At 41.7% G+C, this 27,641-nt stretch overlaps 1 protein-coding gene across 5 annotated transcripts; it reads left to right on the top strand.

Moving 5' to 3' along the window:
- Positions 1-27,641, top strand: LOC123518969 (kelch-like protein 5). Of its 5 annotated transcripts, none has more exons than XM_045280065.1 (12): positions 1-553; positions 9,814-10,028; positions 11,931-12,092; positions 13,203-13,399; positions 13,987-14,103; positions 16,559-16,654; positions 16,968-17,172; positions 19,089-19,325; positions 19,602-19,764; positions 20,116-20,328; positions 20,772-20,943; positions 21,518-27,641. In XM_045280065.1, exons 2-12 carry the CDS (start codon positions 9,863-9,865, stop codon positions 21,578-21,580), a joined length of 1,791 nt encoding a protein of 596 aa, XP_045136000.1. In that variant the 5' UTR covers positions 1-553; positions 9,814-9,862; the 3' UTR covers positions 21,581-27,641. The 5 variants fall into 5 exon arrangements, with proteins under 5 accessions (XP_045136000.1, XP_045135998.1, XP_045135999.1 ...); XM_045280063.1 differs by lacking the exon at positions 1-553 and adding an exon at positions 8,759-9,373 and having other exon boundaries at positions 16,968-17,157; XM_045280064.1 differs by lacking the exon at positions 1-553 and adding an exon at positions 8,761-9,373 and having other exon boundaries at positions 16,968-17,157; positions 19,101-19,325.

The following is a 27,641-nucleotide window of genomic DNA, read 5'->3' as shown; positions in this document are numbered from 1 at the left end:
GCAACTTGGCTATAACAACGAGGCACTATCACGCGGAGTATTGCAAGAGAAGCGAAGAAACAGCGCCGTGAGAAGTTTATCAACGTACTCTCCACGAGACAAGACGAAGCAGAAGTTGCCAAGGTTAACCACCCTGTGGACCCTCCTTCCCTTCCCCAGTCCTCACCTTTGTCATCATGCCCTCCCCCTTCACGCAGGGCTCCCCTCGGGACAAGGATACGAGACACATGTGCTGGTGATGACTCCATAGTGGCCAAGAATCAGTGTAAGATGTGGAGGTGGGTGGTGGCGTGGCGAGAGACCAGCAGAGTTAGCACATCCACCAGACAAGTACCGCGCGTGTCGGGGCTTTGGTGGCGGCTGTGTGGTGGTGAAGGTCAGCGGCAGGCTGCTGCTGTCATCCTGGCCACCGCTTCCGCCTGAAGCTGTACCAGAGAGGGAGGAGACAGCGCTGGGAGAGGAGGGCGCCAGGACAAGGGAGGCACACCAGGTGACGGCTGACGGTCTGCTGCTCCAGCCTTGCGAGGCTCCCCGACGCTGCAGCGCACGCGGGGTGAGTACTGGTGGGCGCCTGTGTTACTGTGGCTGTGGTGCAGAGTTGTGGGCTGGGAGATGGGAGGAAATGCAGCACGTTGATGACAAAGGATCTGTGTGTTGGGGAGCTTGTCAAGACTACTGAGTGAATGGTGTGTGGTACAAGTCGACTCTGTCTAAATGTCTTACTTAAAGTACATTATAAACTTTTGATTATCCTTATGCTAACCAGACAAATCTGAAATTTAACTGCTGGCCTATAGTTTTTGGCATATGGTGTTGAATGTTATTTAATTTGAAATTTCATATGAATTGTTAACTTTACAAGAAGTTAAATTGTAGATAAACTTAACATATTTCCTTGAGGAGGCTTCTTTCCACTGTCTCTGTCATTGCTGGTCTAATCTAATGAGGCAGATCTTACCTGTGGGCTACACTCTTGGCTAGAATCCTGGTATTAATGCCTTAATTAGACCCATTTGCACTTGTCAGTGGACTGCTCCTCTGTGTGTGTCTGCTTGTGTCACAGACCAGTGGACTGAAGCATGCTCATCTTCATGTCGTCTTTACTATCTTGTGGTTCGCTGCAGCCTTATCTTAGTGTTAGAGATGAGACCATGATTGAAATTGAAAGTGATACATTTTCTGTTCTTATGAAAAAAGAATAAAATAAGTTCTCATGCCCATGTGTTTTGGTCAGCATTGCATCGTTGTTGCTGTGGTCAAGATCGCTGTGGCAGAAGCATGCTATACTGTATCTTATGTGGTGTGTGGCTTAGTGAAAGTAAGTGATGTAATCACAGAAAATGTCTCTTTATGAAGTGTATATAGTAATGAATATATTTTAATCCCATAAATGCTGTAGCGGTAAAATCAAGATATTTTGAGATTGTTATTGAAGAAAAACATTGATGCTTATTTGCTCTATGTTTGGTATTTGGGAAGGGATGCAAGATAAATTGTAACAGCAGGCTGGTGTAGTGGCAGTGCTGTGATGTGTTAGTGTACTCAACTTAGCTGAGAGATGTGTATGACTTCTAGGTCAGTGGAGAGAACACTAAGTTGTGTCCATTTGTGCTGTAATTCCAGTTCCTGTTGTATAGAACAGGTATGAAACAAAATGATTGAGTTGACATTTCTTCTAACATACCCTAAGCCAGTTTATTTAGGTAAGTGCTTTGGCTCAGTTCTGTCTGTTCTCACAAACTCATGAAGATAATGATGGTAGAAATCATTATTATTCTTTTATTTCATTGACTTCCATCAAAATATTATGTCTACCTTTTGAAAATACTTGGCACTGATTTTGAAGAAGGGAAGAAAATGATCTGTGATTTTTGAGTCATTATCATTATTCTTTTTAGTGACACTATTTATAAGTTATTAGTTGTGTAGCCCACCTCTCATGTGTTAGTGGTGAGTCACAATATTACTGGTCAGAGCCAGAACACCATAGTAACTAGCAGCACCACCAGACCAATACTCTTTTCCAGAGGTGACGGTGTTCCTGTTTTCATTGAGAAGATATGTAATTACGTGTTTCTTGCTAGTCCAGTACTATTTTATAGATAAAAGTCAATTTACTGAACAAAGCAATCAGCGGGAGAGAGCATTACCAAGTGAATGTTACATTGCTGGTGTGCCTTTGGGTGGCAGTATTTCCAGGACTGAATTGATGAGTGATTAGAGCCTAAACCAGTGTTGGGAAGCTTGTTGTAAGTAAATCTTGATACCAAATTATATTATATGGTGTGTTTCACAGTGTAGGAACATGGAATATAATTTTTGTGTTCTTTATTGGCACAAAAACTGCTCTAAAGAAAATAAGTCAGGATTTTCATTTACAATATATTTATAGTCCCTCCTAAAGGTACTGATAGGTATGCATGATTGAAATGAAGACAAATAATACCACTGATAACTTAAAAAATATTTACGAATCATATGTTAGAGAAATATCAAGAGTTTATCATGAAGCTATTGGTCAAGACCTTCATGTCAGTTTGTATTTACATCAATTAACTTAATGATTTCTGCCAAGTGAAGGGTGTCAATGTAGTGATAGAAATGGCCAAGTTACCCTGCAACATATGTTTGAATTAGCTATAGAAGTTACATTACAAAGCACTTACAACAGTTGTCTGCAGAACTGTAATAATTCTTTGTTCTGTGTGAAGAAGGCAGACAGAACACAAAACATACTGAGAGGAAATACCCACTAAATTGACACTCCAACTACAGAATGCAACCAAGCTATATCTACTCTCCACCATGAGACGACTGCAGCAGCATGCATTATCAGTGACATGAGGACTAAGACATGTAGCTGAGTATTAGAGAATGGACAACAACTCCACCACAAAGCTGCCATGATTACCCAGCATTACACAATAGTTAGGTGACACTGCAAGGTCATACTGCTGACTTAAGCAACAAGAGTTTTAAGTACATAGTTGTAGGTCTGTCTTAGAGTTCAGGGTCAGTGCGTCAAGGCTACCTGTTCCTGCAACACACTCTTCATGCTTTTTTCTTCCATGTATGTGACTGTTGTTATGAGAGCATTGGCCTCCGTTGCACCACTGAAATGTCTTCCCTCTTTGTTAAGTTACAGGAAACCAAGGGTAACTTGTGAGATTATTATTATTTTTTCTTTTTTTTGTGTGTGTGCATTTGTTGGGTAAAGAATAACAGCAATGTTGAAAGAGGAAGGTGTTTATAACTGTGTCATACAAGGCTGCTTTTTCATGTATGTATTTCCTTTTTTATTCTATCTTTTATAATCTTCTTTAATTGTTTTTCTTATCTATGAAGTTACATCATTCATTTCAGTTGGTTCTCTTTAAATAATCTCATTGATTTCTTCCTTATCTCCAAAGATATTCATTCATTCATTTTCTTTTTTTTCATTTTTCTGCTATCTCCTCTTTTATCTTTTGTCTTTGTTTGCTTCTTTCTTTCTGTTGATAAGTGTGGGGTAGCTGAAGTACATAAGCATCAGCCAGACATGATATACATAGTGGTGGTTGTCTTGTTCCTTATATGAATTCTGGCTTACTTATATGGAAAGTATATCATCCTGTGCAACAACAGCCTATGACAACAATTGCGAGGACGTGATGTTTTTATATCCTCATATTTTTTTGTTGCTCCTTGGCATTTCCAGTTAGGCAGGTGTTACTTGTTTGTGTCGGAATTAATGAATATCAAGTCCTAAATATTCACAATTTGCAAGATCAAGTTCATTTATATTATTGATTTTTTTTTTTTTTTTCATGCCTGTATGTTGAAGTAGAGTGTTTTCTTACTTGGCTTTCATTCTGGTTTAAATGTTAAGTTTGTATTGATAATGTGCTGGGAAGGTAAAAAGCATATGCATGTGTAGTAGTAATTGAGATGGGCTAATGGATCATGATGGAAGATGCTACTTAAGTTTCAATGAAGTGTTCAGATGCTTGTTGTGTTGGCCATCTGCCCTTTGTAGTCTCTATGTTCTTAGGTTCATATCGTGATCAGGCAAGAGTGGACTGGATAACGTAGATTACTAAGAGACTAGAGGAATGATAATTTAAGAAGTATGTGTCAGGACTGAGAGATTGGTAAAAGGAAATGTGGATAAGTTTGTTGGAGGGGAAGAGGGAGAGTCAAGATATGGGTAAATGTACAGGAAGAGGTTATGCGCTTGGAAAAATGATGGTACACACACACACACACACACACACACACACACACACACACACACACACACACACACACACACACACAGCTAGCATAACGGCACCAACTCGCATATCACTTGACAGTCAGAGTCGCGCACAGCTCAGATCGCGCAAGTTGTCACAGATGAGGCCGGAGTTACCACAAGATTTTCTACCTTCCCTTGAGCAAGAGAACGAAGTGTGTGGTGTGTGAAAGGCAACAGCTTTACCCTCAGATCGGTTTACGTGTGCTTAAATCTCTTCCCGGGAGGATAATAGCTGGAGATCGCGAGACAGAACATGATTTCTCTGGGCCGTGACGTGTGTGGCCGCCAGTGTTCCTGTTCCTAGCTGATGTCTTGATATCGACGCACTTCCCTCCTCTCTCCCTCTCTCCCTCTCTCGGTCTGTCTCACGTGCACGGCTTTATTTTCAGGTTTATCGAGTTTTGAAGCCTTTTCAGTGCAGGAAACGTAGTGTGGTGGGGAGACTGCATTCGCGTGTATTGATTGCAGTGATAACCTTATTGTATGTCGTGTGTCTTGTGTTGTATATAAGGACAGTTTGATTCCGCTGTTTGGGTTGACTCACATGAGTGTCTATTCATTAACTTTATTGCTTATCGTATCTGAAATTAGAGTGACGGTTGACTGATGCTGTTTTATTACTTATTGTAGGCATGCACTTGCAAATTTACTCCTTATTTCATTAGTAATACACCAGATTCATATTATTTTGATCTGGGATGGATTGTGAAGTGTAAGCTGATATTCTCAAACACTTATGTGCTTCACCTTTACTAATTCAGAAGGCTTTATAAAAATTTTCACGAGTTTTCTAATGTGTTTTTTCAGTTCTAAAGATTTCCACACTATTAACTGGAGACACTTGAAAACTCCGCTAATCATCTCTGTGGCCTTGGAAAATAGTCGTGGTGAGAGAAAGAGCGTTTTTTAAAGTGCTTTTACGGTCTTAGAGGTAGTGACAATATTTCTACATTATTAACTGGAGAAACAAATGAAAATCCCGCTAATCATCTCTGTGGCCTTGGAAAATAGTCGTGGTGAGAGAGCAAAGCGTTTTTGAGTACAGATCACAAACAAATACTAGAATATTAACGTAGATTTGCTTTATTTCGTTGTTATTATTGCTATTTGATTTGATTTTTTTTATCAGACAAGCAAAGACAGTCATCCTTCATGCCCTCTGTAAAAAACGGTCCATGTCCAACAGAAAACGGATTTGATGAAGGATGAACTAAATCTTTTGTTTAGTCACGAGGAAAATCTTGATGAAATATATCTTTGCCACAGCTGTGACCACACCACTATCAATATTTTATCCCTCACACACACGCGCGCACACACACACACACACACACACACACACACACACACACACACACACACACACAATTAATAGTCATGCATATATTACCATGAAAGGCTATCAGGAAGCAGGGACAAAGTTGTTAGTTACAGCATCTATCTGTCTGTCTGTCCGTCTGTCTCCCTGCGCACCACCACCACCACCACCCTAGCAGCTCTTCCTAGCTACGTCGCGGGTAGATTCTTTCTCCAAGGCCAGCAGACTCACGCATGGTTCTCGGTAGAGCGGCAAGTAAATACCTGTTACAGCGGGACTTGCGATGACATTGAGGGCTTGAGGTGAACGCGGCGCCATGAACATTGTGTATCGGCACTTTTTTTCCTACAAGAGGGACGTGACACACACACACACACACACACACACACACACACACACACACACACACCGCGTAGTGTAGTGGTTAGCACGCTCGACTCACAATCGAGAGGGCCGGGTTCGAGTCCCGGCGCGGCGAGGCAAATGGGCAAGCCTCTTAATGTGTGGCCCCTGTTCACCTAGCAATAAATAGGTACGGGATGTAACTCGACGGGTTGTGGCCTCGCTATCCCGGTGTGTGGAGTGTGTTGTGGTCTCAGTCCTACCCGAAGATCGGTCTATGAGCTCTGAGCTCGCTCCGTAATGGGGAGGACTGGCTGGGTGACCAGCAGGCGACCGAGGTGAATTACACACACACACAGAGAGAGAGAGAGAGAGAGAGAGAGAGAAATTCCCCTGAAATCATACCATATAGGTCAAATTGATAAATCGTAAAAAAAAAAAAACATATTAGATAGATATATAAATGGATATAGATAGTAGATAGATACATCGTGAACGTATGACAATATAGATAGAAAATGGATAATTAACCGCTTCAGTAGTGGGACACATTTTTATACTATTAGGCCGTTTTATTGACATCAGGAAAGGTCTGTGGAGGTCTGAAGTTGTATAAAATCACCATTCAGTAAACAGAATGATTATTGAAACACGTCATGGTACTGAAGGGGTTAAAGAAAGACAAACATAAAGGTAGATATAACTTGAATAGATCGTGAATGTATTACTATTGTATGATCGTAAATATACATCAGGTAGATATTCGTAGATAGACAGGTAGACAGATCCTGAAGAAAGACGTAGTTGAGGGCACCGTTAGAAGAAGCTTGGCGACCTCGGAGGGTGGCTTGGGTTGGGTGGGGTGAGGTGGGTGTGACCACTCAGGTGTCACTGATCACTGCTTGCGTCACCACCACCACCACCACCACCACGTGGCTCAGTATACCGCAGCACGTTTAATGTTGTCGGTGTCAGAATACTGCGCCATGCATTTTACAACGAGCGCGTCCTTTGGCTGATGGTAGTAACATTAGTAGTGATGCCTCAGCGCTGCCTCACGCCTGCACACTTCCGCGTCAAGCCTCCCCAGTCCCTACCCCCGCCAAGGCCAGTGGGGTGCCTAAGACGACGGCCGTGAATTTATTATGAAACGGGCGCTGTTGATCCCCAGCTCTGACCTTTCGAGATGGGAAGATAGTCCAAATGAGGTGCTTCTCTTGTTTTCCTTGGCGGGGTCATGCAGGGGACAACGGAATCACAAGGGAGTCTCCACACGCGCTGGATCATTTATGTGGATAGAGTAACGCTTAGATACGGGTGAAGGTGCGGCTGGATGACGTGATAGGGGATGCATGGAAGACTGTGTGTGTGTGTGTGTGTGTGTGTGTAATGTATGCAAGTCGTCCTGATAGCTTGGTCCATGAAAGGCTCGAAATAATTTCCCCGAGGAGATGGAAAATATAAAGTCATAATTGCATTTCACTTCCTTGTATTCCAAACATGTCGAGTAGCGGGAACAAAGGTGGCGCAGCAGTCCCGCGTTGCACAATGGTGATGAACGGCGCTTGGCGGAAAGGCCCTTGACTTGTGATGGTGTGGCGCCGACAGCGTAATATTAAAAGGCGGTACTATTGAGATAGTAACATAATTAGGGACAGATAAGACGCACCTGTGCGAGTTTCTTTGTTATCGCGGCCCTTGTGTTGCATTGTACAGGAGCGGTGGGGAGGAGGCGCCGCGTGTCTCCGTGGCCGCTCCAGCAGCCTCCTGACATACAGTTTATGATAAGATGCGGCGCCGTGACATTATAGGGTTTGGGAATGTGGTCTGGGAATACATGTTATATTGAGGATGCTGACCTTTATTGCCCATTATTAATCCGGCGCAATAGTGCTATATAAGGTAACTCTCGGGGGAGTTCATGTGGGGCAGTTTATTTCTGCATGTAATGCCTCGACCGGTCAGACAAAGCCGCAGATAAAAGGAGTTTAGACGAAAATTTACTGCCTGGCTGGAACGCCAATTAGGAATATTGGGAATTTCTGGCAACATTCGGCAACCACGTGCGCGGCTCCTGTCAGTCTGGCGGGTGCCGGGTATGGATTATTTTGAACTTTGTGTGTTATGGTTTAATGGCACTGAAGTTATGAGACGTATAGGGCGTTTCGCAACTCGTGCCAGCGGGGCCACAGTTAGCGGGAACATTACCCACTGCCCGCCATGGCGAGAATTTTGAGTGTGTCAACAAACGTGGCGTGTGTTGCCACATAGCCTTTATTTTGTGAGTGTCCTGGGATTAGGAATGGCCGGGTTAGAGTGTGTTCGTTCCTGGTGGGAACACGCGGCGGCTCCCGTATCGGTGGTGTGTTAGATGGTGGTGCAGGCCTGGCGTTGAGTGGTGGTAGTGGTGGTGGTGGCAGGGAGGCAGGCCCCCGCGGCGACCATCCCCAAGGACGGCGGTATTGAGCTGAACTGCGGTGATTTGTGACCCTGGAGAACCTGTCACCTTTGTTTTGATACCAGCACACACTTCCTCGCTGACACTTGCACGCCTCGCTGCCGCCACCGACGCCTTCCGCCAGGGGTAGTGATCCCCTAGAAAACCCTGTAGTCACTCCCCTCCCCACGGGGCACTCAGGCCCCCGGGAGGAAGTCGCCGTGTTGCGTTCACTTGCACCTCATTTGAAGCTGTAATGCATGTAAACAAAGATTCTCTCTCTCTCTCTCTCTCTCTCTCTCTCTCTCTCTCTCTCTCTCATGATTCAGATAGTCTGCAATGTATGAAACTTTATTTATTGACTTTATTCGCACCGTTGTTCATTTTCACGCACACTTTCCCTGCGTGGCTGATGCCGTGATGAAGACAAGGGTTATCGTGGACAGTGTGTGTTATTAAAGCCGCGGTCACACGAGAGAGGTACACCACTACAGGTGGACAGGTGCACTCGGCGACTCAACACGACCAGGAACTCTTGGCTCGGGCTGACTCCTTCATCAACCGAAATATTGTGAAAAATAAGGATAGAAAGGAAGAAAGGGGGAAGAGCAATCAGTGTGTGGAGGTTGCCGAGTGAAGTCAGGAACCCTTTATCATTCAGCATTCGGCGGTGGTGTAAAGGTTGGACCAGCCGCTCCGAGAAGGGCGCCAACATGCCCCGCGGCGCGCACTCCCCTCGGAAAACTCAAAGCCTCTATATCAGCGGCGTTGGTGGAGGCGTCGGCGGCGGAGTGCGCACCGCTTCCCCCGACCTGGTGCTTTCCTCAGCTGCCTCGGCCTCAGAGATCCCGCCCACCTCTGCCCCGCCCACGCCTCGGGAACGGCACGGACACTGCGGGGGCATGGGTGCAGGAGTAGGCCGGCCCCATAGCCTGGCAGGGGACAGCACCACCACGCACGCCGCCGCTTACCTCTACTCCTGCAACCCGCCCTACGCCAGGTATTGCACTCTCCGTCGCGTCACGGCGCCGCATCCCACGCACGCATGCACGCACACCCTCCGGAATATGTTTTTGCCCTTTTTAACGATAGAGAGAGAGAGAGAGAGAGAGAGAGAGAGAGAGAGAGAGAGTTTGTATGGTAATGTTTGGCAGGATGTTTGGTGGCAGGTGAGGCAGGGTAATACTGGGAGCACCCGAGGGTAGCCTGGGTGGGTGGTGCCGTGACAGGGCCGTGGCGCCTGATAAGGAAGCAGGGTTCACGTACTCCACCTAGGCCTGGGGTGGTGGCGGCACATGACACCACCACCGCTACCGCTACTCCTCATAGCTTCACATTTCGTTGCCTTCCTTCTAAAAAGTACCTTCTTTGTTCCTCAGCAGCGACCGTGAATCCTTTCATCTCCATTGTACTACATCAAAACTTTCTCCTTCTTCACAGGTACTATGCTAACACTCCTCCTCCGTGTGTGGGCGTGTTCTCGTGCAAGATGAAGGAAGGGGAGCGGTCGCCGTCGCCTGTGGGCGCGACGGGGCGGCGGGCAAGCTCCACCACCGATGAGCTATTCCACTCGCCTCGTCATGCCGAGGTGGCTCTGCGCCGCATGGAAGCATATTACGCGCGGGGCCAGCTGTGTGACGTCACCCTGGTGGCCGGTGAGTCACATGCACCCTTCACTGGTACTCAGCCCACTTCCTTTATATCGCGATAGATCAATCATGCCAACACTTGCTGTAAGTCTGCTTGACATGAAATAGTACCGCGTCCTCACATAAAAGTTTCCAAGAATTCTCCGCCGAAAGAACAGTGTCTTTCATCTGTACGCTTCCTTGCACCACAAGACGTGTCTGTGCCATTCGGAACTCAACTTTTGCTTCGGGGTTCATATTTACTTTGTGCTCACGCTCGTGTGCGTATACACACACACACACACACACACACACACACACTGCTGGTCACTTCTGTAAATTGTTTTGCTTCTTTTAAGTAACGTATGTGTTGTTGGGAGATGCCTCTTGACAGGCGTCAAACTAATAACTATCTCGTTTGAAGAGTCCGTGTCGGCGTTTCACATGTTGATCTGGTAATTGTATAGATAAAGTTATCTCAATAATTGCGTCAACAGGATTAATGTTTGATAACTGATCGATTCATTGCGCCACAATAAGGGATTCGCAGCGCTGAACCCTTCAACACTGCAGGAATGGACACAACAGGACAGGGACAGGACAGCACGCCCTGACCTACAATGCCTGCCATCGATACCACTACAGCCGCGACCCGCCCCTGAGAAACACCGCGAGAAAACTTGTGCACACACACACACACACACACACGGCCCGGTAGCTCAGTGGTTAGAGCGCTGGCTTCACAAGCCAGATGACCGGGGTTCGATTCCCCGGCCGGGTGAAGATATTTGGGTGTGTCTCCTTTCACGTGTAGCCCCTGTTCACCTAGCAGTGAGTAGGTACGGGATGTAAATCGAGGAGTTGTGACCTTGTTGTCCCGGTGTGTGGTGTGTGCCTGGTCTCAGGCCTATCCGAAGATCGAAAATAATGAGCTCTGAGCTCGTTCCGTAGGGTAACGTCTGGCTGTCTCGTCAGAGACTGCAGCAGATTAAACAGTGAATTGCACACACACACACACACGATGACACCAGTAGCAATAGCAACAAAGGGCAGACAGGCACCAACTCACCATCCACCATCCACCCACTCACTCAGTGCGAAATAGCAGCAGTAACAACACACACACACAGACACACACACACACACACACAGAGCATGCCTGCAACAACAACAAAGGGAGCACACACTCACATAATGGTGACACTAACAAAGGAAACACACACACACACACACACACACTCACACACACTGTAATGGTAGTTTTTATTTAGTACAATGCTTCACACAAACATAAATTAGATATGAATTAATATAGAAAAATATTAACCAATCAATCAAGACTAGAAAAATTCCTATAAAGAATCAAACTTCCATGACTTGAGATTCCTGGTCACGCCATTTTTTTTTTTATTTTACTTATTATACATTTTCTTTTATCAGTCAGTCAGTCAATCAGTCTATCTATTGATCTATTTGTCTTTCTACTTATTCATTGTATCTATTTATCTATATATCTATCTATCTGTCTGTCTGTCTGTCTATCTGTCTATCTATCTATGTATATCTATTGCTCTATCTATCTCTGTCTGTCTGTCTGTATGTCTGTCTATCTATATATCTGTTACTCTCTATCTATCTGTCTATTAATCTCTCTCTCTCTCTCTCTCTCTCTCTCTCTCTCTCTCTCTCTCTCTCTCTCTCTCTCTCTCTCTCTCTCTCTCACATTGTAAAATATGGAATATTTTGCTTTCTTATTGTGATTTATGGCCTCAGAATACATGATTCTTACTAGGTGAATTACATACAGTTACACACACACACACACACACACACACACACACACACACACACACACACACACACACACACACACACACACACACACACACACACACATCCTTCTAACCAGAGTTCCCTGCACACCTACAGGCAGCCGCAGGATCAAGGCACATCGCTTGGTGCTGAGTGCTGCCAGTGACTACTTTGCTGCCATGTTCACTTCCCCAGTCCTGGAAGCCACACAGGAGGAGGTCGCCCTCAGGGACATGGACTCGGATGCCCTCCTCACCCTCATCAACTACTGCTACACTGGTGAGCCTTGTCTCTCCTCACCTCTTATTGCCCCTTGATTTTGATTTGTAATAGGGGCACGTGTTTCATTAAGCTAAGGAAAAATTAATGAGTTTAACATCTTCAGTACTGTGACATGTTTTTGTTTTTATTCTGCTTACTATTTGTTGATTTTTCACAGCTTCAGAAACTTATGTTGGAATTAGAATAGTGAAGACTGGCCATTAATCTTCTCCTCACCTCTTATTGCCCCTTGATTTTGATTTGTAATAGGGGCACGTGTTTCATTAAGCTAAGGAAAAATTAATGAGTTTAACATCTTCAGTACTGTGACATGTTTTTGTTTTTATTCTGCTTACTATTTGTTGATTTTCCACAGCTTCAGAAACTTATGTTGGAATTAGAATAGTGAAGACTGGCCATTAATCTTCTGACCTCCATAGACCCTTATTAATGTCAATAAAATTGTCTAATCACACCCAAAACTCAAGATAAAAACACATTCCAGAACTGAAGGGGTTAATACTATGACAGTCCATATAGCCTATGTACTTTATATGAGTTTGAGTGTTGGAGAGATGAGATAGAGGTGGTTTAGCAATGTGCAGAGAAATGTGAGGAGTTTATGGAAAGGAGGCTGCTAAGAAATGGGCCCACCAAACAAGAAGAAGAGAGAAAGACAAAATAATTCATAGATGTATTGAAAGAAGACATATAGGCAATGGGTGTAACAGAAAGAGTCACAGGAGACAGTAAAGTATAGAGCAGACTGAGGAAGTGACCTGAGTAAATTGTCATTTCTGGTTTATCTATAGTCTGGTTCATATATTTTGATTGTGTTCCATGAAATGTTATTTTTTCATATATCTAAAGGAGGTTTTTATTTTTATTTTTTTCTTTTCATTGATTTATTTTTTTATTATTATCTAGCTCACTTTAAGACCACAGTGTGACATCTGTAGGCACTGAGCAGGATGAAGCTAAAGTAGATTCAGTGAAGAATAAGAGAGTTTCAAGAATCAACACAAAAATCTTAACACATGTAACCTGTACATTACCTGACCACTTCTCTCAGAGGGTCATCACCTCTGTATCCTTTGCTGGTGTCATCTCCACTCTCCATACCCACAGGCACTCTGGAACTCCATGAGGACACAGTGGAAGTGGTATTGTCCACAGCGCACCACCTGCTGCTAACTGAGGTGGTGGAGGTGTGCTGCGATTTCCTCACCAAACAGTTGCATCCAGCTAATTGTCTCGGCATCCAGCTGTTTGCAGATACTCAAGGCTGCTCTGAGCTACACCGGCTGGCTTCAAAGTACACTGCGGTAAGTCTTCTGGCTGGTGGTCCTTCTTCCTTGCCTGTGCAGTAAAGTTTAGGCAAGTGGGTGGTGCAGAGATATGCAGTTTTGGGAAGTGATTTTGTAAGAATATTTGAATGAAAAATCTGTAGTACATATTAGAATTAGCTTACAGCAGAATCTGAATATCTTTGTCATGTCATATGTTTTAGATTTATTTGCAGAGTAGGCAGAAAACTTGTAGTAAATGTCTTGGTAGGTAAATATATGAAGAGAAATAATCGAGATAATGGCCTGCTAAGTTATATTAAATTAATGACATTAGTGACTAAGATAGTGGGCCTTTTTTTTCTTTGTTTTGTCTATAGTGTGTGCTTCTCTTGCATTAAAATCAGATAAAGTGATAAATAGATTATATAATAACTGACAAGGTGGTCACAAAATGCTGAAGTTATTTTCAGATTAGTATAGGATTGATCTGACAAATAATCTAGAATTCAGTTGGCACCATAGTCCCTTATCTTTGTTAAGAGAATAGCTAGTTGCAATATGGACAAGCTTATTATTCCATGAGGCACCATTATCACTATTGTTTCCTGTGCTGGTGTGTACAGGAGCACTTCCAGGAGGTGATGCAACACCAGGAGTTTGTGCAGCTTCCACCGGAGGAGGCCGCCCACCTGCTGGCCTCGGAGGACCTCAATGTGCCTTCTGAGGAGCTCATCTTCCAGGTTAGTCACACACACACACACACACACACACACACACACACACACACACACACACACACACACACACACACACACACACACACACACACACACACACAGTTTTCCACATAGGACAGTAGACATCTGGAATGGATTAAGTGAAGAGATTATAACAGCAGAAAGTGTGTGCAAATTTAAGGAGAAGTTAGGTAAATGTAGATATGGAGACAGGTCACTATGAGCCCTGCTCAAACCCTTTAACATACAACTAGGTAAACACACACACACACACACACACACACACACACACACACACACACACACACACACACACACACACACACACACACACACACACACACACACACACACACTCTTGGGAGTGACAGTGGTAGAAAACAATCAACCGGTAAGCCATATTGATAGAATTTTCAGAGAGACGTATAATTTGCTAAGGAATATTGGATTAGCATTTCACTATATGGACAAAGAAATGATGAAGAAATTGATAAGTACTAAAATAAGACCTAGATTGGAATATGCAGGAGTTGTGTGGACCCCCATAAAAAGAAACACATAAGGAAATTGGAGAGACTGCAAAAAATGGCTACAAGAATGGTTCCAGAATTTAAAGGGATCACATATGAGGAGAGACTAAAAGCTATGGATCTACCAACCCTGGAACAGAGAAGAGAGAGAGGGGATCTGATACAAGTTTATAAATTGATTAATGGAATGGATCAAGTGGATAATGAGAAACTAATCCTGAGAGAAGAATATGACATTAGAAGCACAAGATTGCATAGTAAGAAACTGAGGAAGGGAAGATGTCTGAGAGATGTTAAAGAATTTAGTTTCTCGCAAAGATGTGTTGAGACTTGGAACAGTTTGAGTGAGGAAATGGTGTCAGCAAAGAGTGTACATAGTTTTAAAGAAAAATTGGATAAGTGTAGATATGGAGACGGGACCACACGAGCATAAAGCCCAGGCCCTGTAAAACTACAACTAGGTAAATACACACACACACACACACACACACACACACACACACACACACACACACACACACACACACACACACACACACACACACACACACACACACTTTATGCAAGAGAATGGCAACAAAGATGGTTCCGGAACTGGCAGAAATTACCTATGAGGAAAGATTAAAAGAAATGAATTTGCTTACCTTGGAACGAAGAAGAGAAAGAGGGGATTTAATACAGGTTTATAAACTGTTGAACGGTTTGGATGAAGTGGATAATGAGCAAATGATGTTGAGAGAGGAAAACTTAAGTAGAACTACGAGATCGCATAGTAAAAAGATAGCCAAGGGAATATGCTTGAAGGATGTGAAGAAATATAGTTTCCCACAGAGATGTGTGGAGGTGTGGAATAGTTTGAGTGAGGAGGTGGTGTCAGCGAGGAGTGTGCATAGTTTTAAAGGAAAGTTGGATGTGTGTAGATATGGAGACACTATGGAGTCACACTAGTATGATACCCAGGCCCTGTAAAATTACAACTAGGTGAATACACACACACACACACACACTTTATGCAAGTTAGCATCTCATTACACAATTGAATTTTATAATTGTACAGCCTTCACCATGTAGCATTGTATGTATTCACCTAGTTGTATTCACCTAGTTGTAATTTTACAGGGCCTGGGTATCATACTCGTGTGGCCCCGTCTCCATATCTACACACATCCAACCTTCCTTTAAAACTATGCACACTCCTCGCTGACACCACCTCCTCACTCAAACTATTCCACACCTCCACACATCTTTGTGGGAAACTATATTTCTTCACATCCTTCAAGCATATTCCCTTGGCTATCTTTTTACTATGTGATCTCGTAGTTCTATTTAAATTTGTGTGTGTGTGTAATTCACCTCGGTCGTCTGCTGGTCACCCAGCCAGTCTTCCCCATTACAGAGCGAGCTCAGAGCTCATAGACTGATCTTCGGGTAGGACTGAGACCACAACACACTCCACACACCGGGAAAGCGAGGCCACAACCCCTCGAGTTACATCCCGTACCTATTTACTGCTAGGTGAACAGGGGCCACACATTAAGAGGCTTGCCCATTTGCCTTGCATGTGTGTGTGTGTGTGTGTGTGTGTGTGTGTGTGTGTGTGTGTGTGTGTGTGTGTGTGTGTGTGTGAAGCAGCTTACTACTCAGTTATGCACCTGTTCTTCTTAAAATATTTTATGGTTGAATAATGTTTAATTAATTATTGTTTTCATTGTAAATTATTTTCTGTACTTGTTTTTAATGAGCCTTTCCTTTTTAACTTTTTGACTGGTGATCTACCTTTACCCATTAGAGGCAAAATTGTCATGTTATAACTAGATTTTATCATTTTTTTGGCCATTAAACCATTAGTCAACATTAGCATTGTTTATGTCTGATGGGAAGAGCACTTGATGGTGTATGAAGCTGTGTCCCTCCTCTTCCCCTGCCAGGCTCTGGTGGTGTGGCTCAAGTACGACCTGGAGGAACGCACCAAGAACATGGCAGACCTCCTCAGCTTGGTCAAGCTGCCCCTTCTCTCTCCTCAGGTCAGTGCCTTTCACCTGCTGTCTTGTGATGTGTGCTGGCTTAGAGTTGGTGGTCTTCAGATGCTACCTCTCATTCTCTCTGCTAGTTTTCTTTATACAGTCTGCTATTTATTTAGTAGTAGACATGAGTATTGGTTAATTCATTACTTTTCACTGTTTATTTTCTTAATTGTTTATGTTTTGTTACTTTTTATTCTCCTATGCATATACTTTTTTCAATCATAGATAATCATGAGTAACTTTACTGTATTTATATTTTGTTTTCCCTCCCAAATTGGTACTAGTGTAGTTTTCTTCTATTTCCTTTTTGCAGTTCCTCACAGACCACATCGAGACCAATGTGCTTTTTAAGGAGAACCGGGAATGCCAGGAGCTCATTCTGGAAGCCCTCAAGTATCACCTGCTGCCAGAGCGCCGGTCAGCCCTGCAGTCTCCACGCACCAAGCCCCGCAAGTCCACCGTAGGGGACATGTATGTGGTGGGCGGCATGGACTCCAATAAGGGTGGGTGGAGAGGAAGTAAGATAAACACAACTGTTTTCTGTTCTGTGCATGTTGATGTGTGGGGGTGTGTGAGTGAGTGTTGGTGTGGGTAGGTGAGTGAGCTGGCTTCCCACAGCATGGGGGTATGCTGTTATTGATAAGAAAACATATAAAAACCACATAATAGTGTAGTTTGTGCATTTATAAAACCTAATTTACACATACTAGGGAAATTTACAGATTTACTGATAAGTGTTTGTAGAACATTCTTAGCGTAGCTGTGGTTATGTAGTGACTCGAGGCACAAAGGCTTCAAAAACTGTCTTGGAACCTGATACCCGAGATGCTGTATTCTTTATATACCTCTGTGTCTTAGGCTCATTTGCCTGCCAAGGTGCCTCTCATGACTCTATTCACAGATAGATTTTGTAGTGTTTTTGTGCTATCCTATACATTCCTTAGAGTGTATGTTATAAGCAAGTCTCATTGACCAGTGTGAGGAGTAAACATTTCATTGAACAATGTTATCACACAGTGTTTTTTACACCTCGGTGCTAAGAATTAGACTCCACAATTCATTCACTTGTTTTTGTTAGTACAATATCACTTAGCAGTCTCCTTGTATCACCTTGTTGAAAATGTATTGACTAGGCATTACTTTTCTGGTGGTGTTTCACCAGTTTGCTTGTGAGAAGTTTGCAAGCATGAAATACTTTGTAAATCAGAGATGGTAAGGCAGTTATACATGGGTGAAGTCTGTGCATTAATATATTATAATTTTTTTAGTTGTATTACCTTAGTACAAGCATTGGGAGAGCTCTCACTAACCATGAAGTGTTAGTTAGGATTGAGACATAATTTTGATTTCTTTAGTTTGAAATTTGACTTATGGTCCAGTTATGATAAAGCGGCGACAGAAGTTACCGAGATGAGAAGGTGACTTGGCAATGCTTCTCAAACCAGGCATGAATATTGTGGCCGTGACACAACATTGTCACGGTACTTGCTTGCTGCTTCTTTGTTCTGTGTTATTTTCTCTTAAGACAATGCTTTATAGGCCCACAAATTCCAACCAGATCACCTGCTCAACTTAATAATTTCAGAAGCATGCATTGTGTGATGCTTTCTGGTGGTGAGTCTTTGCAATGAGGCCAGCCTCACATACTGCTTGGTTATTAACACACATTGTGCGGAGAGACTGATAATGATGATGTATTGTTTAGGCAAAGGCATACTAGTGACCTCCAGTAAGGAGATGCAAAGATCAGACATCAGAACAACTAGGTAGTTGAATAGATGGGTAAATATAAAGCTTCATTTAGTATAGTACTATTTAGTGTTGTCATCATGCACACTGCTTCTGTGTTTGCTAACTGCATTCTGCCTTCCTTTTGTAGGACTTATAACATGAAACATGCTTGCACCCTCATGTCTCTGAGCTAGAACCGTGTAGTGTTCCTGCATTTGCTGGAACATTTAAAAATTAGATTAATCTGCTAATTTGCTTTATTATTAAATGTAGACTCACCAAACAGTAGAACCAGCTCACTAAAATTCTTGAAAGAATGAAAATTGCAAACCAGTTTTTTGGACAGAACATTTTTCTATTAATTACATAATTTCCTACTTAAATGTATATTTTTGTGCTGGGGAATGATTGCTGGCAGTAATTAGTTTATATCTAGAAGGTCTCATTTGCATACATGGAGAAAATCAGAGATTAAGAGAGGCTTAAATGACGCTTAGAATGAGTGTGTGAAAGTATGTGCAAATATGTTTTGCTTTTTTGTTAAGGATGACTATATTGTGACAATAATGTAAATAGTGTACAGTACAATTGGTCATATTATTGTTTATATTGTATTATACTAATGGGTGTCAAACAATAATGATGTGACTGGGGCATGTGTGTTGGTTGGGAATGATACCAGAAAGACCATTGCTCACTCCAGGTATTGCTGCAGGTTCAACAGGCATTGAGAGGTACGACCTGCGGACCAACAGCTGGACCAGCGTGGGCACCATGACTGGCCGCCGCCTCCAGTTTGGCGTAGCAGTGCTGGATAGCAAGCTGCACGTGGTGGGCGGCAGGGACGGACTCAAGACTCTCAATACAGTGGAGGCTTATGACCCGGCCACCAACACCTGGACTCAGCTGCCTCCCATGTCCACCCACAGACACGGCCTGGGTGAGCTGACCTATGTTTAAATGTATCTTATTTACCTTAAGCAATATGTCTATATATTTGCTAGGAACTTCATGCACTCATTCATGATGTTTTAATGACTCTTAATGACAATATTTCCCATTAATGGATGAAATATATGAAAATTCCCTCCTTGCATTCAAAATGAAAATTTTGCCCATGCTCTAATTCTTAATTTTAATTCTTAATTTTAATATCTTTTCTTTGTTGTTGATATTCAATTCTTGCCTCCATCAATATTGATTCCTGCCATTTCAGGAGTGGGTGTGCTGGAAGGGCCTCTTTATGCAGTGGGGGGTCACGATGGCTGGAGTTACCTCAACACAGTGGAGCGTTGGGACCCACAAGCCCGCCAGTGGAGCTATGTGGCCCCCATGTCCACCTCAAGATCCACTGTGGGTGTAGCTGTCCTGAACAACAGGTCCTGAAAAGAGTACCAACTGTGGATTTTTTCTTCTGCACATCAACTTATTGTCTTTTGCTCTCCTTCACTGTTGTTTTATCCCTTCTTTCAGAAATCATTCACATCAGTTTGTGTATCTTTTTATATACTAGACCATGTTGGGAAGGCTTAGTCTTGTGGGCATGTTTACTACAGATCAGGAACTTAGACAAAGCACAACTGTCCACATACATAGTTTCCTCTAATTTGTAAAATGTTGGGAAGATTGGATAATTTTGAAATAGCATTAACCTGCTTATTTAAAATGACAAATTATTAGAATTTTTATGTAAGCATTAGTGGTAACTTTTCTGTGTACCCCTTTTACAGGCTGTACGCGGTGGGAGGGCGTGATGGCTCTTCCTGCCTGCGCACAGTGGAGTGCTATGACCCTCACACTAATAAATGGACCCCCTGTGCCCCCATGGCCCGGCGGAGAGGTGGGGTAGCTGTTGGAGTGGTGAATGGTTTCCTGTACGCTGTGGGGGGACATGATGCCCCTGCCTCCAACCCTTGTGCTTCCAGATTTGATTGTGTGGAGAGGTGAGAAGGAAGAGGCTGACTTAGTACTCAGAGGGAATGGGGAGTGAGCTGTTCCTCTGATGTGCAGCAAGAAGGCCTGACATACTGTAGTACTTTGAGGGAAAGTGAAACAAGACCTCTTCTTGTGTTGTGCAATAAAAGTACCTCTTTATTATATTTCAGAATGAATGACACTATTATATTATATGTGGTTTGTGCTTCATTAGATAACTTAAGAATCTTTTTTGAAACTAAAATCCTGACACCTCAAAAGATGTGGTAGTTATATTTTACTTTATCCATAATATTGATTTGTATCTCCTTTCCATTCCATCATAAAATTGTATATAGTGATATAAATAATGATACTATTGTATATCATCAAAAATTACATTATATTTGCATCTCAGTCATAGGAAAATGCAAAAGACATGTCTCATATTCCTGATTTGCTACACCTTCAGGTATGACCCAGCTACAGACACATGGACACAGGTGGCTTGTCTCAGTGTGGGCTGTGATAGTGCTGGGGTGAGTCTGTTGGGCGATCGGCTTTTCTGTGTGGGCGGGTATGATGGGCAGACCTACCTCAACCTGGTGCATGCGTATGACCCGCAGACCAATGAGTGGACACAGGTGAGCCTCAACTACATTGTCTTTGTCTGTTTCTGTTCAGCTTAAAGCTATCTCATCTTTAGCATTTCTTATTTGTAGCTGGGAAGAATCACCTGTAGACTTTTTCTTCTGCTATATTTTTTCCTTGAATTTGCATCAGTGCATATATATTCTTTTATTTATTTATTTTTTACATCTCTTTTTCTCTCCTCTTGTCACCTCTAGTCTCTCCTGTTCTCTCCTCTCCTCTCCTCTCCTCTCCTCTCTTTTTATCTATCCTTCTTCTCCATATTGTACCTCTTAATTTTTTTTTTGTTATGCTGTCTCTCTCTACTCCTGTCAAGTTGAGTAATTTCAGTATTTGATTATTTCATTATATTAGGACTTCCCAGCTTTCCTTTCTGTCTCACCTCATCACTTTGCTGGGTACTTCTTTCACTGTTGTGTATATGAAAAGAGTCTGTTCGGCATGAGAGAGATCTGTCATTGCCTTGGTGTTGATTTCACAGATTGAGTTTTAGCTACATGTTATAATCACCAAATAAGAACAGCATTATTCTTTCTTCCTATCTATGAGACTTTCCCACTCTCCCAGATGGCGCCTCTCATCAATGGCCGGGCAGGAGCATGTGTTGTGGTGGTCAAGAAGGAACACTGACACAGGCTCTACTAAACCAGGTCATGGGTCATCCAGGTCATTGGCTGCCACATAACTGGTATGCCAATAGAATGTGGTTGAAACTTCCCATGTTGTGTTGCTTTGGGTTGCCAGGTTCTTTCAATTTGGGTGGTAAAGGTGTCAGCCAGTGCCTAGATGTGGGAGGACTGGTGGCACAGTGAGGGAAACCGATGGTGCTCGGAATAGAGTTAACATTTAGCAATAATGTCGTGTGAATCTCCGAGGACTTGAGGGCTGTGCATAATGAGCTTTTATGATTAGTGAATAACGTAAGCCAGTGGCACAAAAAGAGTGTGTGGGGAGTCTGAGGAAAACAGCCAAGAGTACTTTGAGTGGGAAGGGCATAATTCAATAACTGTTGTCCTGTGCTTGTAGGACATGGGAATGATGAAGCTCAAGTTTAGAAAATCCATTTTGAAGCCTTAATGTTAACATTTTGTGACCTGTTACTCATTTGTTGAGTTTTGTGACCTGGATGATGTGTGTGACCAAGATCAACCTCAGGTCATACCCTCTTTCCTCCTGTGATAAACACTGCTTTGATGTTTGATGAAATTTTGATATTACTATTCTGATTAGGTGAAGAAATGACTAACTGGGTGGACAGGTTGCACCTTGATACAAGATATTTCCTGAGGATTCTAGTAAAAGTAAGTGTTTGATATCCACTCCCAAACTTGATGAACTCTTGCCTACCACAACAGAAACTTTTTGGTGATAACAGCTGATAGTGAAGGATGCTACAGCTTTAATGCTAACTCTTGTGATAACAAACCCTCCTCCTGTTTCTTGGTGTTACTGTAAGGTGTGTATCTAATGTTTTGTTAAAGATGTAAATGCAAAATGTTCAAAGGATGTATGAAGTGAGTGAGTTTATAGTGAGAGAGGACTGTCATTGACTTTGTACCAGCTCAGTGTATTTAGATCTGTTGAGTTTTGCTGCAAAGATGTTTCTGCTTTCCAGGCATATTAGATTAATTTGTCTGTGTTTATTTCTTTTCTTGTAACACATGAGTAATGTTAGTCACTGCAGAGTGCACCAAATTATATAAAATTAAAAGAAAAATTGAGAAGTTTATGCAAATTTAATAGTTGCTCAGTGTTACTCTGCAGATATTTGACTCCCACAGCAAAACTGGCTTTTATGTTTAATGAAATAGTAATTATTTAGTGAGTTGTGCCAGACATTAGTCTCAGATCAGTGGTGTGTGAAGCAACACACTGCTGTGAACAGACCATTGTTGAGGCATGGCAGCCTTATGGTATATCTATGGTATTATGGTAAAAAACAACTTCTGTGACTAAAAGATTGCAAAAAATATTTGTCCTTAACTCTAATTAATGATGAATTTTGTGAATCATTCTTTCATAGAACAGTATTTAAGTCTCAGAATACTGACCTCAAGAGTTTCATGAATTATTGCAATGACATTCCTCTTGTGCTGTTACTGCCACTTCTCTCCACTAGTGACAATCTTACACTCCAGGGAACACTTGATATTGTGCTGGTGATGACCCTCCACACCCTTCACACCCACCACACCCGTATCCTCCCTTACATTAATATAGAGGAAAACAATAAGTGTGGTCTTTAAGTTTTCTTGTTCTGAGAAAAAAAAAATGCATATGTCCCAGATGATTGTATATAAGTAATTCTAAGTTACAGGAAATTATTTACGCATACAAATGCAAGTAGGTTTTACATGCTTATTTGGAAGCAAATAAGAGTTAAACCTTAAGTGAAAAAGGAATTGATCTCATAGTATGTTTGGTGGATTATAAGCTTGTAGATGAAGGCTGAAGCTGTGTAGTTTTGAGCAACTAAAGTAGGTTGTTGTTAGTATTCTTGTCCTCCTGGGCCAGGCCGACCAAACCCCACCACTAGTAGTGAGATGCTGCACTGAAGTGGCTGCCAATGTAGCTAGATAGTTGTCACATCCTTCTGTGGGTACATTTGTTTTATCACATCAACAGACTTGTTGTGAACATTTAACACAGGATTTTGTAAGGTTTTGCACTTTGAATAGGTAGTGAGACAGTAGATTAGACCTGATGCCTTAGTAGTGAGGTGCTGTTTCAAGGATTTGTGTAGTGATTAAAAGTAAGTTGTAAAGTGGCTGTGGATCAACTTTGGTGATTATGGCAATAATTTCTAAATTTTTTGTATGCTTGAGTGTGATTACAATAATAGTGTCTGTTTTGAAAAGAAAAATTTGCAGTTGGTATGTACAGTAGAGTTACTATTGATAGTAAAACATTTTACTCAAAGAAGGCAATGATGAATTGAATGTTACATACTATAACCAAAATAATTATTATTCCTTAAATAGAAATTATTCCCCAAAGCATTGTAGTATTAAAAGTTATGCATAATTGTTTTCACCATTTTGAAATTTCAGTGAATCAATTATACATGTTGACTGGTCTGTGTGATGCTGGAACACCATAGGTTTTATGCGCATTCCCTATCCATCTTCTCTGTGTTGTGTGTGAGAGAGAGAGAGGGAGAGAGAGAGAGAGAGAGAGAGAGAGAGAGAGAGAGAGAGAGAGAGAGAGAGAGAGAGTGAAGGGAAAATTCTTTAGTAAATATACACTAAACCAAATATTTTTCATATTCAGCTACCATACATTCGTAAAGGAAGAAAGTATTAAGTATGTTATTCCTGGACCTATGCTAAACTCAGCACATGTGGTTCTGTTGATAGACCAAATTTCACTTGAAAGTTAAATTTATGCAGAGTAATACCAAGCTGTGTAGCTCCCACCAAAGAGAAGTGTCAGTGCAGCACCACACATCCAGCACAGCCTGACAGAGTGTCACTGGTACCACTATGCTGTTTGGATCTGTTGTTGTTTTAAGGTGCTCATTATGTTGTATTGGTTATGGCACCAGTATGAAAACACATTTGGTTTCAGTGTCCAGTTCCAGAAAATAATGGAAGAGAGTGTGGTGACTGTCTTGTTAAGATATTTTGATAATTGGTGTGGAATATGTGAATGATTTTTGTACGTTGTGAAATGAGAAATTTGTCTACATCTACAGTTTATTGCCAATGAAATTTTTATATAAAGCTCCTTTCTAAAGTTCCATTCTAAAAAATGCAATAATATATAAAGTACAACTGTTTGAAATTAAGAATAAAATATCAATGAAATTCTATTTACAAGATAGCATCGCTAAATATTTCAAAATTGTTATTAATTTGATTTCTTTGATACTTTTCCAATTTCCCTCATTCATGCACACAAAGTTGTGTCTTTGTGATGTTCTCACAGTCAGATCTTTGTGTCAGTTATCTGTATACTAGGCTGACATCCCTATTCCTGGGGATCAACTGCAAGATGTCTACATATGCACATTCACATCAAAGAACATTCCCTCACATCTTCCGTTGGCTCCAAGCCTCTTGGACAGAGACGACCAATCCTCAGTGCACCACTATGCACATAGATTATGTTTTCTAGATGTATGAATGGAATTTCTGTTAGCTACTAAGATATTGTCTGCGCAAAGCAGGATGTTGTTAGTACGGCCTGATTGACCACTTAATGCCTAATTTCTGGAGAAAGGTGAGGTGATTCTGTTTCGTAAGATAACAAGTGTGTTAAAGTACATATTGTTGGTGTACAAAGTGTTTTCTATTGGAGTATGCATAGTTTATTGTTTTTTGCTCCTTCAAAATTTTATAATATATAGGAATAATGACATTATTTTGAGGAAGTGCTGCAAAGTTTGTCCCAAAAATTAATGCCATGCACCTTTGTCCAGGTAGATAAGCCCACAAGATTTAAGTAAGTCACATACGCATGAGTTTACGTGCATTTTGCTCACTCTGTGACTCCCAGATCGTCCTCAACAGTAGCAGACAAAAATTGCCATTTTGCTATTTTGTTTGTAATAATTTACAGATATTGCAGCACCAAGGATGACATGTTAACTTCTAATAATTGTTCTTTTGTACTGACATCAGCTGTCCACTTTAGAATATGAAACCAAATTGTGAACCTTGAATTGGTAATTAAGGAATCTTTTTTGTTTACTAAGGAAACCTGCCTTGTCACTGAACATGTAATACCTTATTATGGAACTCTTTTCTTTGTGTGACATGTATTAATCTTTCCATAACAGTTATTGAAAAGCTTTGTATTTATCCCAGAGATTGCAGAGGCCTCACATGGAAGACTTGCATAGTTAACTTGTTAGAGTTAGGTGCAGAAGCTGTGAATGGTGGTGCATGGGCATTTGGAGATGGATTACTGTGTTAAATGTTGGTAGTTGTATGAAGTCAGTTCCAAAACATTCCCTGGCTTCCAATATTTAGTTAAGATGACTGATAAGGCAATGTCATTGTGAACAAAGTACTAATTGTGTATGTGTTGAGAGAATGGATTATCATGTTTGTAATAACTATTTAGTCATTACCACATTTTAAGTCCAGAGATGTGGGACAAAATGGAAACATAGGAGTAGTAGTAGTAGTAATTGTAGTGCTGTAGCTTTAAGAAGTTTCTGGCATATGTATATTTTCATTCACAACCATTGACGCATTTGTTTGAGCAACAGGCAGAAGTACAGAGTCGACCAGAGAGTGTGTATGAGATCTGGGTTGATGTGATGCAATAGTGACAACGTAGCTCTGTGGCCTTGATATATAGATTAAGGAGAGCCAATGCCACTGCCACAGCCACCACCACTAAACCCAGCCTCCGGCTACCATCACTCTTCCACCATCATTCTCCCCATTGCCCTCACTCCTCAATACAACTTTAGTCTCCACACAGAGTTAAATCTTTTATGCATCATTAGTATCATCATTCCGTTTAATGTTCTTATATTCCTTATAGGATTGGATGGGTTTTGAGACTTTAAATAATTTTAAAATTATATTCCTGTATATTTTTAAAGGCTTATTTTTAATGTAAGATGTAGCATACAAAAAGCAGCAAAGTATCACATTAATGGAAGAAACTTCTTATTCATCTATATATATCAGGCAAATTCTAGGTTTCCAAGTATTTGACATTTTGGTTCATGAAATTTGAAAAAGCATTTTATTGTATGTTTACTGGTGTTGTGCAACTCAAACTTTTGTCCTCACCAACCAGTTTATGAGTCTCACTGTTTGCACTTCTGTAGCTGCCCCATGACTAAACTGTCCACATGCCAAAGTGTGGCATTGGTGATAGCGAGCTGCTGAGGCCTGGGTGTGGTGGTGGTGGCCTCTCCCTGGTGAAACAGAGCTCTGTACTGATGCCAGCATGTGAATAATTGTGATGATTGTAAGATAGTAAAATAAGTTGTATCTGGAATTTTTAACAAAGTTAATTTTTCAGATATTTTGTAGAATGTTAAGATTTAAGTGATGCATTGCACAGTTCTTTTCCTTATTATACTCTGTATACTGCAGGCAGCTGCATTTGTTATATACTATTACATTCTAATGATAGTCTAGAGTCCCATCTAATGCAAGGGAGCATTTTTTGTAAAATCAAAACATGCATTGGAAGGGACACAGCTGGTAATTACAAATACAAACACTTGCACATTCCATGACTTAGGTTTGCCTCAAGCATCAGCACACAACTGAGGGATTATCTACTTTTCTAAATTAATCTTCCTCATGTTTATTTCCTCACTTGCCTCATCAGGTTGTCAGGACTACTGAATTATTCTTAACGTGTAATTCGAGGAATACAAAGTTTAATAGGTAGACAAAAAGATTTTTTTTTGACAGTTCATGTATATTTTTTGTATAGGATAAAAGTGCATGTTGCAATATGGCAGCTGTAATGGCAACCTGTGGTGTTGGAAGAAAAAAATATGTAAGAAGGAAGGATTTCCTTTCCCTTTTCAGCGTAATGGTTTGTACAGCAAGGGCTATCTGTAATTCACTTGGTAATGCTGGTCGAGACAGAAGAAAGTAATGATTTTGCTAAGTAGGATCATTCAGTGCTGTGAATGTTGAGAGGGAACACATGGAACCAAAATTTTGGTCATACACTGATAGTGAAAATGCAGGAAATAAAAGCAAGAAAATAA

This window comes from Portunus trituberculatus, chromosome 44 (genome assembly GCF_017591435.1).
Source record: "Portunus trituberculatus isolate SZX2019 chromosome 44, ASM1759143v1, whole genome shotgun sequence".
NCBI classification, from domain to species: Eukaryota; Metazoa; Arthropoda; class Malacostraca; order Decapoda; family Portunidae; genus Portunus; species Portunus trituberculatus.
The sequence above is the reverse complement of the archived record's forward strand: the minus strand, read 5'-3'. Positions and strand labels throughout refer to the sequence as shown.

Bases quoted from the DNA above. Each gene is read 5' to 3' on its own strand.
- LOC123518969 (XM_045280061.1), top strand. From the start codon at position 9,087: ATGCCCCGCGGCGCGCACTCCCCTCGGAAAACTCAAAGCCTCTATATC. The intron at 9,374-9,813 runs GTATTGCACTCT...CCTTCTTCACAG, and splicing joins TGCAACCCGCCCTACGCCAG to GTACTATGCTAACACTCCTC. The intron at 12,093-13,202 runs GTGAGCCTTGTC...CCATACCCACAG, and splicing joins CATCAACTACTGCTACACTG to GCACTCTGGAACTCCATGAG.